Consider the following 12,533-nt stretch of genomic DNA (forward strand, 5'->3'; position numbering starts at 1 on the left):
TGCCATTTTCCCTGAATGTCAGTTATTTTGCAATGAAAAAGAACTGCTAGAAAGCCATTGCACATACTTTCTCATACATGATTGACCCTAAGTAAACTTGTCTACACGCAACAGAATGTTCCTATTCAGTAGTTGCAATTACTGGTCCTAAAGCAGCAGCTCACTTTCAGAGAAATCAGAGGTCATTCATAATGTTTTATTGATTCTGTAGAGAACAGGCAAGGATTTTACAGCTTGAAACATCGAGGACTTTTTGATTTCCTAATAACAGACTATTTTATCTTTTCTTTAGAATTAGAACACACAAATAAGTAATTTGATTTTTAGATAGCATCCCATCAGCATATTTCTCTCCTTTAAATTTAATTTTTTTGTTTGGAGTTAACCTGAACTAATATCAGTTTAATCAGCATTAAAAATGTTACTGCCACTGCACCTTCACGCACTTAGGGAAAAACTTTATTAAGCCATTGTGCTATGTTCTCACAGTTCACAGACCTTGCTTAACCACTCATTTTCCCATAAGAAATGTTGTGACAGAACTCAAATCTGTCAATCCAACCAGTGGTGCACATGAAGTCTTTACATTTTAAGAGTTTGGCAAGTTCTTCAGCCTTGGCCATGAGAAGAGGACCACCCACCAATACATTTTCACCCCTTTCTTGTTTAAACCATTTTAATGGCACTTTGTCTATGTCATTCCATTCTGTTGTCTACAACATTTTAATTCTTTACCTATTTCTTAAGTGCTAACAATATTATTCCTATTTTTCCACATGGTTTGAACTGTGGAATTAGCTAAACCAAAGTCCCAGCACACATTAGCTTCTTTCTCTCCACACTCATTTCCTTTATCACAGTAACTTCATCCTCCACACTTAATATTCTTCTTTTCTTTGCAACATCAGTCATTCTGCCTGGTTGCTAGTGAAGCTATTTTTCCCATACATTTTCTGAGGGTACTGAGAAGTCAGAACACTCAGGGTTACTCAGTATTTTTTAAAAAGGGTTGTCAACATAGATGGTGGGAGAAAGTCCTGTTAAATTTTTCACTGTCCATACAAAGTAGTGCAGTGAGAACGGGGTGCCAGATGTAGTTACAGACAAAGGCTATTCCATGTATGTCTTTCTAAGTGAGGCAGACAAACATGTGTTTTATGGAGATTTAATTACTGCCACTCAATATTAGATGCTATAGCCAAAGTATTGTTAACAACTGAGGTCACTGTAACCAGATTTGAACATATTTCAAACAGCAACCCAGTCTGGTAAGTATGTTTGCACAATATTTTTCTAATTCATATCATGTAGTTGGAGAACATTACAGTATACTGTAACTTACTTGCCAATATACTGATCAACTGGAATTTACCAGTAACCCAGCCCTTCTCTAATGTCCCAGTATCTTGCCAACATAAATTATATTATATTCCACAATGGGTTCATTTTCTCATCTGCTCATGAATGTAACTTAATTTCGGTTATAAGTGTTTCAGCAGCTTTTCTTTTGTCTTTCTACATTTGGCTGCAGATCCTGCTGTGTAATTTACATTTCATAATAACATGTTATTGAAATTCTGGTTTTATTATAATGTATTTTGAATATTCTAGTCTTTTGTCTTTCAATATTCATATTAAGTAACCAACTTCGTTAATTGTAGTATAGTGAAATAAGTGATCTTACAAGTGATTTTTCTGTATATAGTGTACAATTTTTGCTGCTAATTATTTGTATTTTGTAAGATTTGAGGTTTATTTGTATTTTGTGCCACATTATTGATTTAATGTGTTTGGAAATTCATATTATGCAACAGAGTCCTCTTCTGATATTGTGGTTTGTGAAATTAGTGTTGTAATATGTGAACTCTTGTGTCTCTTTGGTATATATTTGTCACTTCTTTTACTAATTAATTCTATTTTGTTAAATAAACAACAGTATTGACTAAATGGAGTAAAACACTAATTTTATATTTCTGTTTTCCAGAGCCCCCACTTAAGGTACAAAAACCTTATTACTCAGATAAAAGTTAATCAGAGGTTTCAGTATAAACTGAAATGATAGGCCAAATTTAAAACAGAAATTCGCATTCCAAGGGTCATTCAGCAACAAAAAATTATTAAGCCAATGGGTTAATGCTTGTCTTGGTATATTAAGTGTAGGAGAAGATTGGGCAACAAAGGATTCATATGACATGTAAACCATATCCTAGAATGTATAATCTCTGGATTTCCTGACTACGACATACAAAGTTAGTCACCAATACCAGTTTATTTGGTGCATTCACAAATTATGAAAACCAAAACGGAGGCATGTAGGTTGAATAAAACACAGGAATCTCACCTATTACTAATTTTGAATTATGTTATGAAGATACTGACTGCTGTGTGTTATAGACTGAATTTTATTACATTTATTTAAATTGTAAGAACGTGAAACATTTCAGTATAATGGGACTGGCAGACTACAATAAACACTGTGACTCAAGAATTTCCCAAATACCTGTTTTCCATTGGTGTTAGAACTTCCTCTATCTGCAAATCCTCAGCTGTCTCTGCAGCCCTGCATCTCCTACCTAAGCCAGTCATAAGTTCCAACCTGCACAGTCATTCATAACTTGAAGAGAACAAACAACAGACTAATGCAGGTCTGTGCTGTAACATGGGCTTTGAGCCAGATGGAACACAACGCCAAACCTCCAATCAAATCTTTTAAATGAATGATGTAATAATCATGGACCAATAATTTCTTATGAACAGGTTGAAATCAATTCACATGTGTTCCACAGTATACTTCTGGCAATTTATTGTGATATACAAATTAGATATAATGCAAAATGTGCTTAATTTAACATTCTGGACCTGACTAATTTCTTTTTACCAAAACTGTATGGAACCCAAAGGGTCATTACCATGTTCATAAAAACCTGCCACTGGTCCCCATCCATAGGCAGATGAATCCAGTCCACATCACCCCACACTATTTCTCTAATATCCATCTCAATATTATCCTCCCATTTACATTCAGGCCTTCTTTGTGGTCTCTTTCATTCTAACCTTCCCACCAAAACCCTGTATGCAATCCTCTTCTCCCCCATGCATGCTACACGCCCTGCCCATCACATCCTCCTTTAATAGATGATTCTAATAATATTTGGTGTGTACAAATTATCTTCAAACATTATATATGTATTTATTCTAAGTTTATTTAGCAACAATGTCAGCAAAGTAGACTGTACAGTAATGAATCACTGGATGGTAATGTACTGTCACGTGACTAAGTGACTACAGATAGCATTTGGATCTATTAGACTCCTAAACAATTTATGACTACACTTACCAGATCACTATCACACAAACTCTAGTGTTCTAAGTCATGGTCTTCACTGCACTGCTTGATAACATCTTCAAACAGTGGAAGTTCTTCTGCTCCCACGTTCATATCCTTGCAGGCTGGCTGCCATTTCACACCAACCTCCTACTCTTATAACTGCTGTCCCAAGACTATCTCATAAAAAAGTGAAAGTCACATTGCAAATGACAGTCAGTCAGTCAGTCTTGGGGTTGAGCCCAATCTGGGGCTTATGACCAGATATTTGTTACTGTTTGACAGTTATGGTCTTGTTATTGTGGGGCGCCCTCTCTGATGAGAGCATGGGTATGCCTTTTGTTAAGAGTCAGTCTGCAGTAGTAAGTCATTTGTCATAATGTTAAGGATATTTACATTATGCATGTTAACCATGTTAATAAATGTATATAAAGTATATCCAGGGCCTCTGTCAGTCCAGGCTCAGTACAGCAGATTATGCCCTATTTCTAGTAGCTTCCTCTACAATGATCATATGCTTGACTGCCACCAAGTTTAAGCCTCTTATACTTTCTATGTTGGGCTTCACCTAGTCCAATATTGTGAACATTTTCGTTATAATGGTTTTGTATGACTTCTTATTGTTGCCTGCATAATTTTGTTATATAATCTTATACGTATAGAATTTTGAAAGTCATGTGTATGTCGCGGACCAGTGTGTGCCTTGGAAAATTGCCAATGGTGTGGAGCACCTTGTTTCGCAGGCACTGCAATTTCATTAGATGGGAATCTGCCGCGCATTCACAGGCGGGACTAGCATAAGTCACTACAGATGTAATGAGAGCTTTGTGGAGGGTCAGTTTACTGTTAACGCCTAATCGCTCACTTTTGAATAGGGATTACAATCTTATAAATGTTCTCAAGGCCTCGGCTTCAATCATTCCTATGTGCAATCTCCATGTAACCCTCCTCTCAAAGATTACACCGAGATATTTTACACTATTTACAAATGGAATATATCTTCCAGTCAATGTTAAGATGAGACACAGGCGGACAACGACTGCGAGAGAAGTAGCTCCATGAGTTTTATCTTAATTAATTTTGATATTCAAGTGCTCACACCAGGTCTCCAATGAGCTGAGACCATGCTGGAGATTTCTAACAACAAAACCCTCCTTGTGATCTGTCGCAGGAAATGTTTTGATCTGCACTGTTGTTTTCTTTGAAGTTCCGTCAGTTTCGTCAATGACATGCTGCTTCTGCCTCCGTACTTCTTGGAAGCTGCCTTCCTGGTTGTTTGTTGCCCTGCTGTTTTTGGTAGGTTAGTTTGGCCTGCTAGGGTGCTCACCTTGAGCACGGCCTTTAACTTGTGTAACACTACTGTATAAGCGCCGTACAGGGCACTAAAAAGTGGCTTTCCATGGAGACCTTTGCAGTAGCTCACTCCATTTTCTTCAACTGCATTTACAATGCTAGCCCATTCCACATTTTCCCCTACAGAGACTGGGGTGTGCTTTGCCACGTCCTCAATGTCGCCCAGCACTATAATGAGCTGTTTTAGTTGTGCTTCCGCTTCTGGATAGTGTTGCATCAATGTTTGGTATTCTGTTTTCAGTGTAGAAAGTTTATTCGTCCAAAGTGTTTGGTATCCCAGCACCAGGGTGTTCTCCATCTTGGATATGATATTCATTTTTCGCTTTCCTTCCTCGAGTTCTAAACTTTTATTTCCTGAGGATGGCGCAAGCCAGCAGCGGTGCCGCAATTAATGCTGAACACATAAGTGCAGCCAAATGCTCTGATGGAACATGTAAAATATGATGTTTCATTTAACAATTACACCAAATGTTCTATGGAGTCCTAAATAGACACTGCTTTGGTTATTTACATTGGCAGAAAACTACTAAAGTCACTGCTCACTCCTGTACTGCACTCCTGAACACCGAATCACTTGTTAGTCTGTCTTTGGTCTTTGTTATATAGCCTCGGCACAGACAACAAAGAAAAGACCGTTCCTCTGTTGCGTGCAATCATTGTCATGCTGATATGTTGTTTACTATGCCATACAAGTAACGGCTCTCTCTTCAGTTATATTGTCATTGTATAATGCACTGGAAAGGGCGTGAAAGAAATCAGACAGTGTCCTGGGTCATATTCGAACTACGAACCTGACAAATGCTGGTCAGAAATACTAGGTTACCACTTCAGCTGACTTCTTTGGTTCACGTTCCGTTTAACTTACTGATTTACTGAAACCCTAACGTATTATAAAACAAGCTTACTAATTTATTAACCAAATAACCTATTGAGTTTATTCAAAACACAGAGGTCCCATCTCATGCCTTCATTCTCATTAAGTGACAATATGAGATTCTCCTGTTGGTGAAGATTTAGGTTCATGAATACACTTTTCTGGAATACCATGCCATAAGTGTCAGTGTCCTGTAGGAACTACTGTCTCCATCTTGAGGTCTTCTACCCTTAAGATGGAGGCAGCAGATTCACCCAAAACACCAAGCTCCAGAAGAAGGTAATCTTGACACTTAAAGCACTGAGAACCCCAGATCTCACAAGGTTTACACTGAAGCTGTCTGCATTGCAACACTGTACCACAGGCCAGAACACCATTATACAATCATTTCTTCATTTATGTGATTTCAGTTTAAGGCTACTGAAGAATATATACCACCTCTTAATCATGTTGTAACAGGCAACATGCTGGATGATTGTGTGGCACTGAAGACAACAGAAGCTGGACACATCATATGGAATAATGTTTACTATCTTACTCCATGGAGCTGAGTCCCTCTTGGGAAGCTGCCAGCCACTCAGCTACCAAAGAATTTCCCAATATTCCATGGAACCCAAAGGTTCATTAACATGTTCACAACAGCCTGCCATTGGGCCCTATCCTGAGGTAGGCTAATCCAGTCCAGACCACCCCATCCTATTTCTCTAAGATCCATCTCAATATTAACCTCCAACCTACATCTAGGTCTTCCCTGTAGTCTCTTTCATTCTGGCTTTCCCACCGTAATCCTATATGCAGGCAAGCCACATTCCCTGCCCATCTCATCCTCCTCAACTTGATCAATCTAATTATATTTGTTATGAAGCTCCTCATTAAGCTACTTTCTCCAGCCTTCGACCATTTCATCCTTCATCAGTCAAAATATTCTCCTCTACACCCTTTTCTCAAACACCTTCAGTCTCTTCTTCCTTTCATGTCAGAGATCAGGTTACAACCATACAAAACTAAAGGCAAAATTATAGTTCTGTATATAATTTTACATTTTTACACAGCAGATGAAAAGACAAAGGGTTCTGAACTGAATGATAGCATTACCCAAGTTCAATCTGCTCTAAATTTCCCCATGACTCAACATTTGATTTGTTACTGTAATTCCAAAATATTTTAATCCTGGCACATTTTCAAAGACTCTATTAGCCATCTTTATGTTATGCTATGCTGCACTGCAGTGTTGTCAAACTCATACTCACATGAATTCGAAATCAGAAAAAGGCAACTGTTACAGTGTAAATTCTTAAAATATACTGATTTTGAAACTGAACAATGTTGTTAGGTTTAACAAAACCGGTGGTGCATAAAAATGCCATACCTATTACATCAGACATCTATTGTATTGTCAAGCAATGAAGCCTGAGAGGTGTGTACCGAATTCGGATCTTTTGGGATGTGACCCCATGTAGTTACATAGACACCAGTGTTTCAGAGGAACCTCCTGACTCCACTTTCAACTGGTTCAAGTCAGGCCCAATGGCAGTCTTTTGTAAACATGGTAATAATGCTTGCTTGTCTAGTTCATACTGTGGTTAATATTAAATATAAGGGCCCTTTCTTTCCCATACACTGTAGTCCTAATTTTTGCACCAATATACCTGTGTTTCTCAATGGGAGCTGCAAGACGTCTCTTCTTGTTTGGTCTGGTGATGCCTGCCATATCATCATCAAGCCAGTCTTCCCCAACATCATCTTCTGCAAGGAACCCCTGCACTTCTTTTACTTCAGTATACGAGCTTGGCTCCTGTGGTAACATGAAGCAATGAATCACAAAAAGAGAGAGGCTGACAAATGATTATGTTGAAATGTGATGACTGTGAAAGATGCAGAAAGAGGAGGTTGTGGCCTGTTTTAAGACAGATCTTACAGGGCTGAAGATCATAAAAAACTTCAGATGGCTGAAGCTGTCCACAATTTGAACAAAGTGTTCTCAAATACAAGTTTACTCTTCTACCACTGAATGAACAATACAACTGATCCTTACCTCTGAACAGTAACACACGCAAGTTTCTGGGTTACTTATTGTCATGCGTATGTGTGTGACTATAGACAGGGGTCAGATTGGTGAATGGATTTACTGACCACTTATACACACAACTCATACACAAGTAATTACAGTGCCACTGCTAATCTCAACAATTCACAAATCACTATAGAATCCGCTAGGATCTTTCCAGCCTGCTGTGTCTTCACCAGCGGTTCCCTCGCAAAGGCTTCTAACAGTGGGGATTTTTCAACTTCACACGCTCAGGTCCTATCTTCACAGCCTGCCATGCACAACTGCCTATCAACTAACTTTGTCCCTTGCTTATAACATCTCAGCATGGACCACATGAAAACCCATTCATTCTCGTATGCTAACCATTTCCACCTGTTTACTGAGTCGTTCCCTAGCTGCAGACGTCTACAGTCGATTAAGAATCTGCTGCCTAGCAAGGGACATTGTGCCATTGTCTGCTTCATGGTTGTTGCCAAAAAATGAATGTTGTTTACAGTGTCATTACTTATCAATGGGTCTATATGCCACAATATATCTGAATCAGCTGTACCGTGTTGACTGATGAAATAAGCTTACTATTGTAACTGTACTTCCCTTGCTAAAATTATTTAATTGTGGTCATGACCAATTTATGCGTTGTTTTCACACCCTGAGAGACGCTCCTATGGTGAGGTACCATCCCATGACCATCTAATTGTAATTCAACATAGTCCTCCTTAGGCTTGTGGTGCCACTGTTGTCACTGACGTCGCCAGTTTGCTCCTGGTGTTCTCTTTCGTCGAGATAGGCAGGGATTTTGGGTGATAAATCCATGATTTGACATTGTGCGAGACCTGCCAGAAGGGGTCTTGAATTGCCTGCCCATGTGCCTTGGGGAGGAGAAGGTTTAAGATAAACATCTTGGAAAGAAACAGATGTGGGACTGGCGCCTGGCTTGACCCTTGGCCGCCTCGTTTTCCAGTAATGACCACTGCCAGGGGGTGAGTGGGAGGAGTGCTGGAGTGTAGACAGAGAACAGAGAAGTGGGTTGCAGGAGGAGGTAGTGAGTAGTGTTGGGAGGGAATTCCTGTGAATATAAGTAATGATGCCGACGGGAGTGATCACTGAGAGGAGAGCTTCAAGGAGGAATGGTGTAAAGATTGACAATCACTGTACGCAATTTTAATTTAAAACTGCAATACGTGGTGTTGGTTCTGGAGACCCCGTAATTCATAAACCTCGAAGTGTGTTTTCTTCCCGGTATCTGAAGTTCCAATATCCCTGGGACAAAGGTCTCATCTCAAGTGATAGTCGTGGCATCTGTAGGTTGGTGGTCGGCTGCACTATCAGCTGCAGTGTGTTTTTCTGAGTTAGACAGCAAAACACTTGCTTTTAAACCTTACAGGAAGTGAAGAAATGCTGACAGAATTATAATCTTCAGCAATAACGAACTCCATATACAACTTGAAATAAAACTGTAAGGAACACATTGAAACCATCAGTTTTAATTTGTATTATACACAAAATTATAAAATATAAACCCATACGAAGAGGATATTCGAGAAAATTTCTAACAAAAAAGCCTTTTTTAATACTCAAATATGGCACACTAAGCCTAAAATATCAAACAAGACAAATAAGTTACTTAGATCTATAAAATGAAGAAAAGATTATAGTTTGTAACACCCATAACAGGCAAACTGGGTATAATAATGATGGAGGTACCTTCCTTGTTTGCTCTTTCTTTCTTAGCATTGTCATGACATTGCGATACTCCTCTCCAGCATTTTGCATCTCCTGCCCAGACCCAATCCAGCCATCATCATCATCATCATCAGCATCTATATCCTGGTGATGCAGTGCAGGTGGATCATCATGAAGGATGACATCACTCTTTGGATGGGTCTGGCGCCATCTTGATGCTGCATCTTCATCCCCTAAGCTTGCATCATCCACCATTCTACTCAGAGCTGCAGCTGGTCTAGACCTTTTCTTCTTATGAGAATAAGTAGAAATTCCATCTGTGGATGGAGGTGTGAGGTTCCCTACATGGTGACCAGCTGCAAAATCACAAACCATATTACACCAGCAATGTCCACACAAAAGGAGAATTCAATATATAACATATGATGGAGTGTTACACTCGCAATTAACAGTATTATATCGCATAAACTTTAGCCTATAAGTCCTTACACATAACACGTATCTCCAAATGAAAGATATTCTTCATGGCTTACGTGGTCACCACAAGTCTGCTCTGCAGCACACACTGCACCTGACAATTTCCACCTCTTAGGACCAATGGATAAAAACGTCAAGGGAAACCACTTCTGATACGAATGAATGGATGCATCAGTAGGTGTAAATGTGAGCCCTAATTTCTTCACCATGTTCACTGAGACAAATGCTGATCACTTTAGCATTTATGCAGAGAAACAAAGGAGCTATCCTTCACTTCTTTTCCTTTAAATACCTATGTCAAAGCAATAACTATGAGTGTAATACACTTTCACATGCCTACATACCAAAATACACTAATCCTTCACTATATAAGCTCAATTCATTGAGAAAAACAAGTTAGTAAGCAAAATCTTTAAATGTAAAAGCTTATGATATATTATTCTCAAGGTCTAGAAAACTGCTTAATAGAGAACATTTTTGTCATAATGCAATACTACATATTAAAGTAATAACACCCCTCTGGGAAGACCTTTGTTGCCTCCATATCTACACTTGGTTTCTGCCGGATACAAAAGGGATATGCAAATCTGTATGAATCTTAATCTGATCAATCCAACCTTGACTAGCTTTAAACTGAAGGACCTTCATATTCTCAGTCTTCCATACTGTATGGAAAGTAAACGACAACAGAGTCCATGAAATACTTCACTTGAAGATCTCCATGGCTATAATATAAAAGGCTATTGATGTCAAATTTTGTTGTAGTTACCTATCTAGGATGCAGAGAAACCATACAACCATACTGCCACGATGTAATACATGGCATCAATCATCACACATCTAGCAACAGCTGCCTTAACTGTTTTAACATAATGGAGAGAACAGAAAGAAGGGGGAGAGGAATGATGGGACAGACAAATAAAAGGGATGGTAATGGAATATTGGAGAAAGGAGGGAATGAAGTAAAGGTATGAATGGGATAAGGAAAAGGAATACAGGTGAGTACAGTGAAGGAGGTAAAGGTAAAAAATTTATAACGGACATCACATTGAACATCCTGATGACATGTAGTTCTGCATTAACTGTTAGCATCCAAGAAATGATTAATCAAGAACTAACTATTATTCTTTAACTTGTAGTTCTGTTCCTTTTCACCTGCAGACCTGTAAACAGTACTGGCATGAAAGTCATCAATCCAAAATTATATATTTACAATTTTGGAACACATTAAAGACACCAGACTGGAGAACTAGTGATCATCAACAGCTGAATACTCAAAATGACAAAACAAAACATCAACTTCAACAGAACAGAACTTAGAGCCATTACCTGCACCTACAGATCTGTGTCATCAGGGAAGCCATCTAAATAACAAAACACCCCCATAATTTTTACTGTGAAGACAGATACAGACTGAGTAAAGCTTGGCTTCACCTCTTTCACCAAAATCAACCAGTGAACCACATTCATCCACTAATCATTGAACTCACTTTCCTGTTCACATGGAGAGAGAAAGGAGAAGATATGAAGAGAAAAGGGGAGGGAAACATTCCACCAACTCTTGTCCTAAACACAGGGTAGCTGAAACACTCTCCCCACCTCTGCTCAGGGCCACTTGGTTGTTGAGACATTTTCCCTCACCTCTTTTCACTAACCATATTGGTTAGCATCTTGTTCCTCTGTCCATCCATTACGGTTTCACATCAAACATGTTGTTTAATGCGAGCTACATAAAAGCTGTCAGAAACCCTCCCAACCCTTGAAGATGGTGACTGTAAGGTCAGCTGAAATGTTGGAAACCCCTTAATATTCAATGCAGTCTACTCCCTAAATCTGAAGCCACATTAATTTCATGCAACTGATTTCAAGAGTGTGAGAAATGAATAAAAACAGCAAAATCTTAAACATTACTGAATAAGTGGACGTCTAAAAATAATGAGTTCGCAAGGAATTAGATGGAAATAATAAGGCAAGATTTAAAATTTTCTGGAAGAACAATGGGAAAACACAAAGAACCTGTCACAGTAGTCCATCTCCAGGTTAAGATTTGGACCTGGAAAATCAGGCATGTCACTCACATCATAACACTGCTCTCATCATACTCCACACAGCAAATGCTGAAGAGAAGGTATTCAACATGAAGCTAAGAAACCAAACAAACCTTTCTCAAGTGCAGTTCTCAGACGCATCTGAATTTCTTCAAAAAATGTTTGCTCCACAGGACCAAATCTTATGTCTGTGCGTTGATACCACTTCACCAGACAATCAAGTGGTGTATCACCCTAAAACAATTAACACACAAATTTTGTCACACACCATCAACAGAACAGTTGTTCCAAATGGCTGTGTAACATCGTATCTGCTTTCAGGGAAGACGATAATTTACGGGTGTTTAAAAAAAAAAGCATCCAGGAAAATATTTAGACTTAAATGAGAAGGATGGATATTATGCAAAAAGAAGCTTTATAATTTATATAGGTTAGGTGACAATGTTAGATAGATAAAATCAAATAGGTTAGTATGGGTCAGACTATAACCTGGATAGCGAAAAAAATACAGAATATTGGTGGCAAGATGTCTTAGCAGGAAGTCACCTGAAAGTCTACGGATATGAGAGAGGGGAGGGGGAACAATAATCTCAAGGATATGGGTTATGGGGATACAAACTGGACATAGGTCACATCTAATGGTGTTCGTGGTAGCGGTCCTTCAAACTTCTCTTATTAGGAGTCAGCTGTATTGGTTTCAATGTTGCCTTGTAATCTGGAAAT

General features: G+C 38.7%; 1 protein-coding gene across 3 annotated transcripts in view; it reads right to left on the reverse strand.

Moving 5' to 3' along the window:
* The window catches only part of LOC111874771 (tonsoku-like protein), a 74,275-nt gene that overhangs the window by 20,714 nt on the left and 41,028 nt on the right, over nucleotides 1–12,533 (reverse strand). For 2 of the 3 annotated variants that reach the window (XM_023870547.2, XM_023870545.2), the window contains 4 exons: nucleotides 11,924–12,044; nucleotides 9,307–9,641; nucleotides 7,202–7,347; nucleotides 2,501–2,596 (listed from right to left, as the gene is read on the reverse strand). In XM_023870547.2, the coding sequence (XP_023726315.1) occupies nucleotides 2,501–2,596; nucleotides 7,202–7,347; nucleotides 9,307–9,641; nucleotides 11,924–12,044 (698 nt within the window). The remainder of the gene's footprint in view (nucleotides 1–2,500; nucleotides 2,597–7,201; nucleotides 7,348–9,306; nucleotides 9,642–11,923; nucleotides 12,045–12,533) is intronic. The other variant, XM_023870546.2, reaches the window with a different exon arrangement.

The sequence above is a fragment of the Cryptotermes secundus genome, unplaced genomic scaffold (assembly GCF_002891405.2).
Source record: "Cryptotermes secundus unplaced genomic scaffold, Csec_1.0 scaffold955, whole genome shotgun sequence".
Lineage (NCBI taxonomy): Eukaryota > Metazoa > Arthropoda > Insecta > Blattodea > Kalotermitidae > Cryptotermes > Cryptotermes secundus.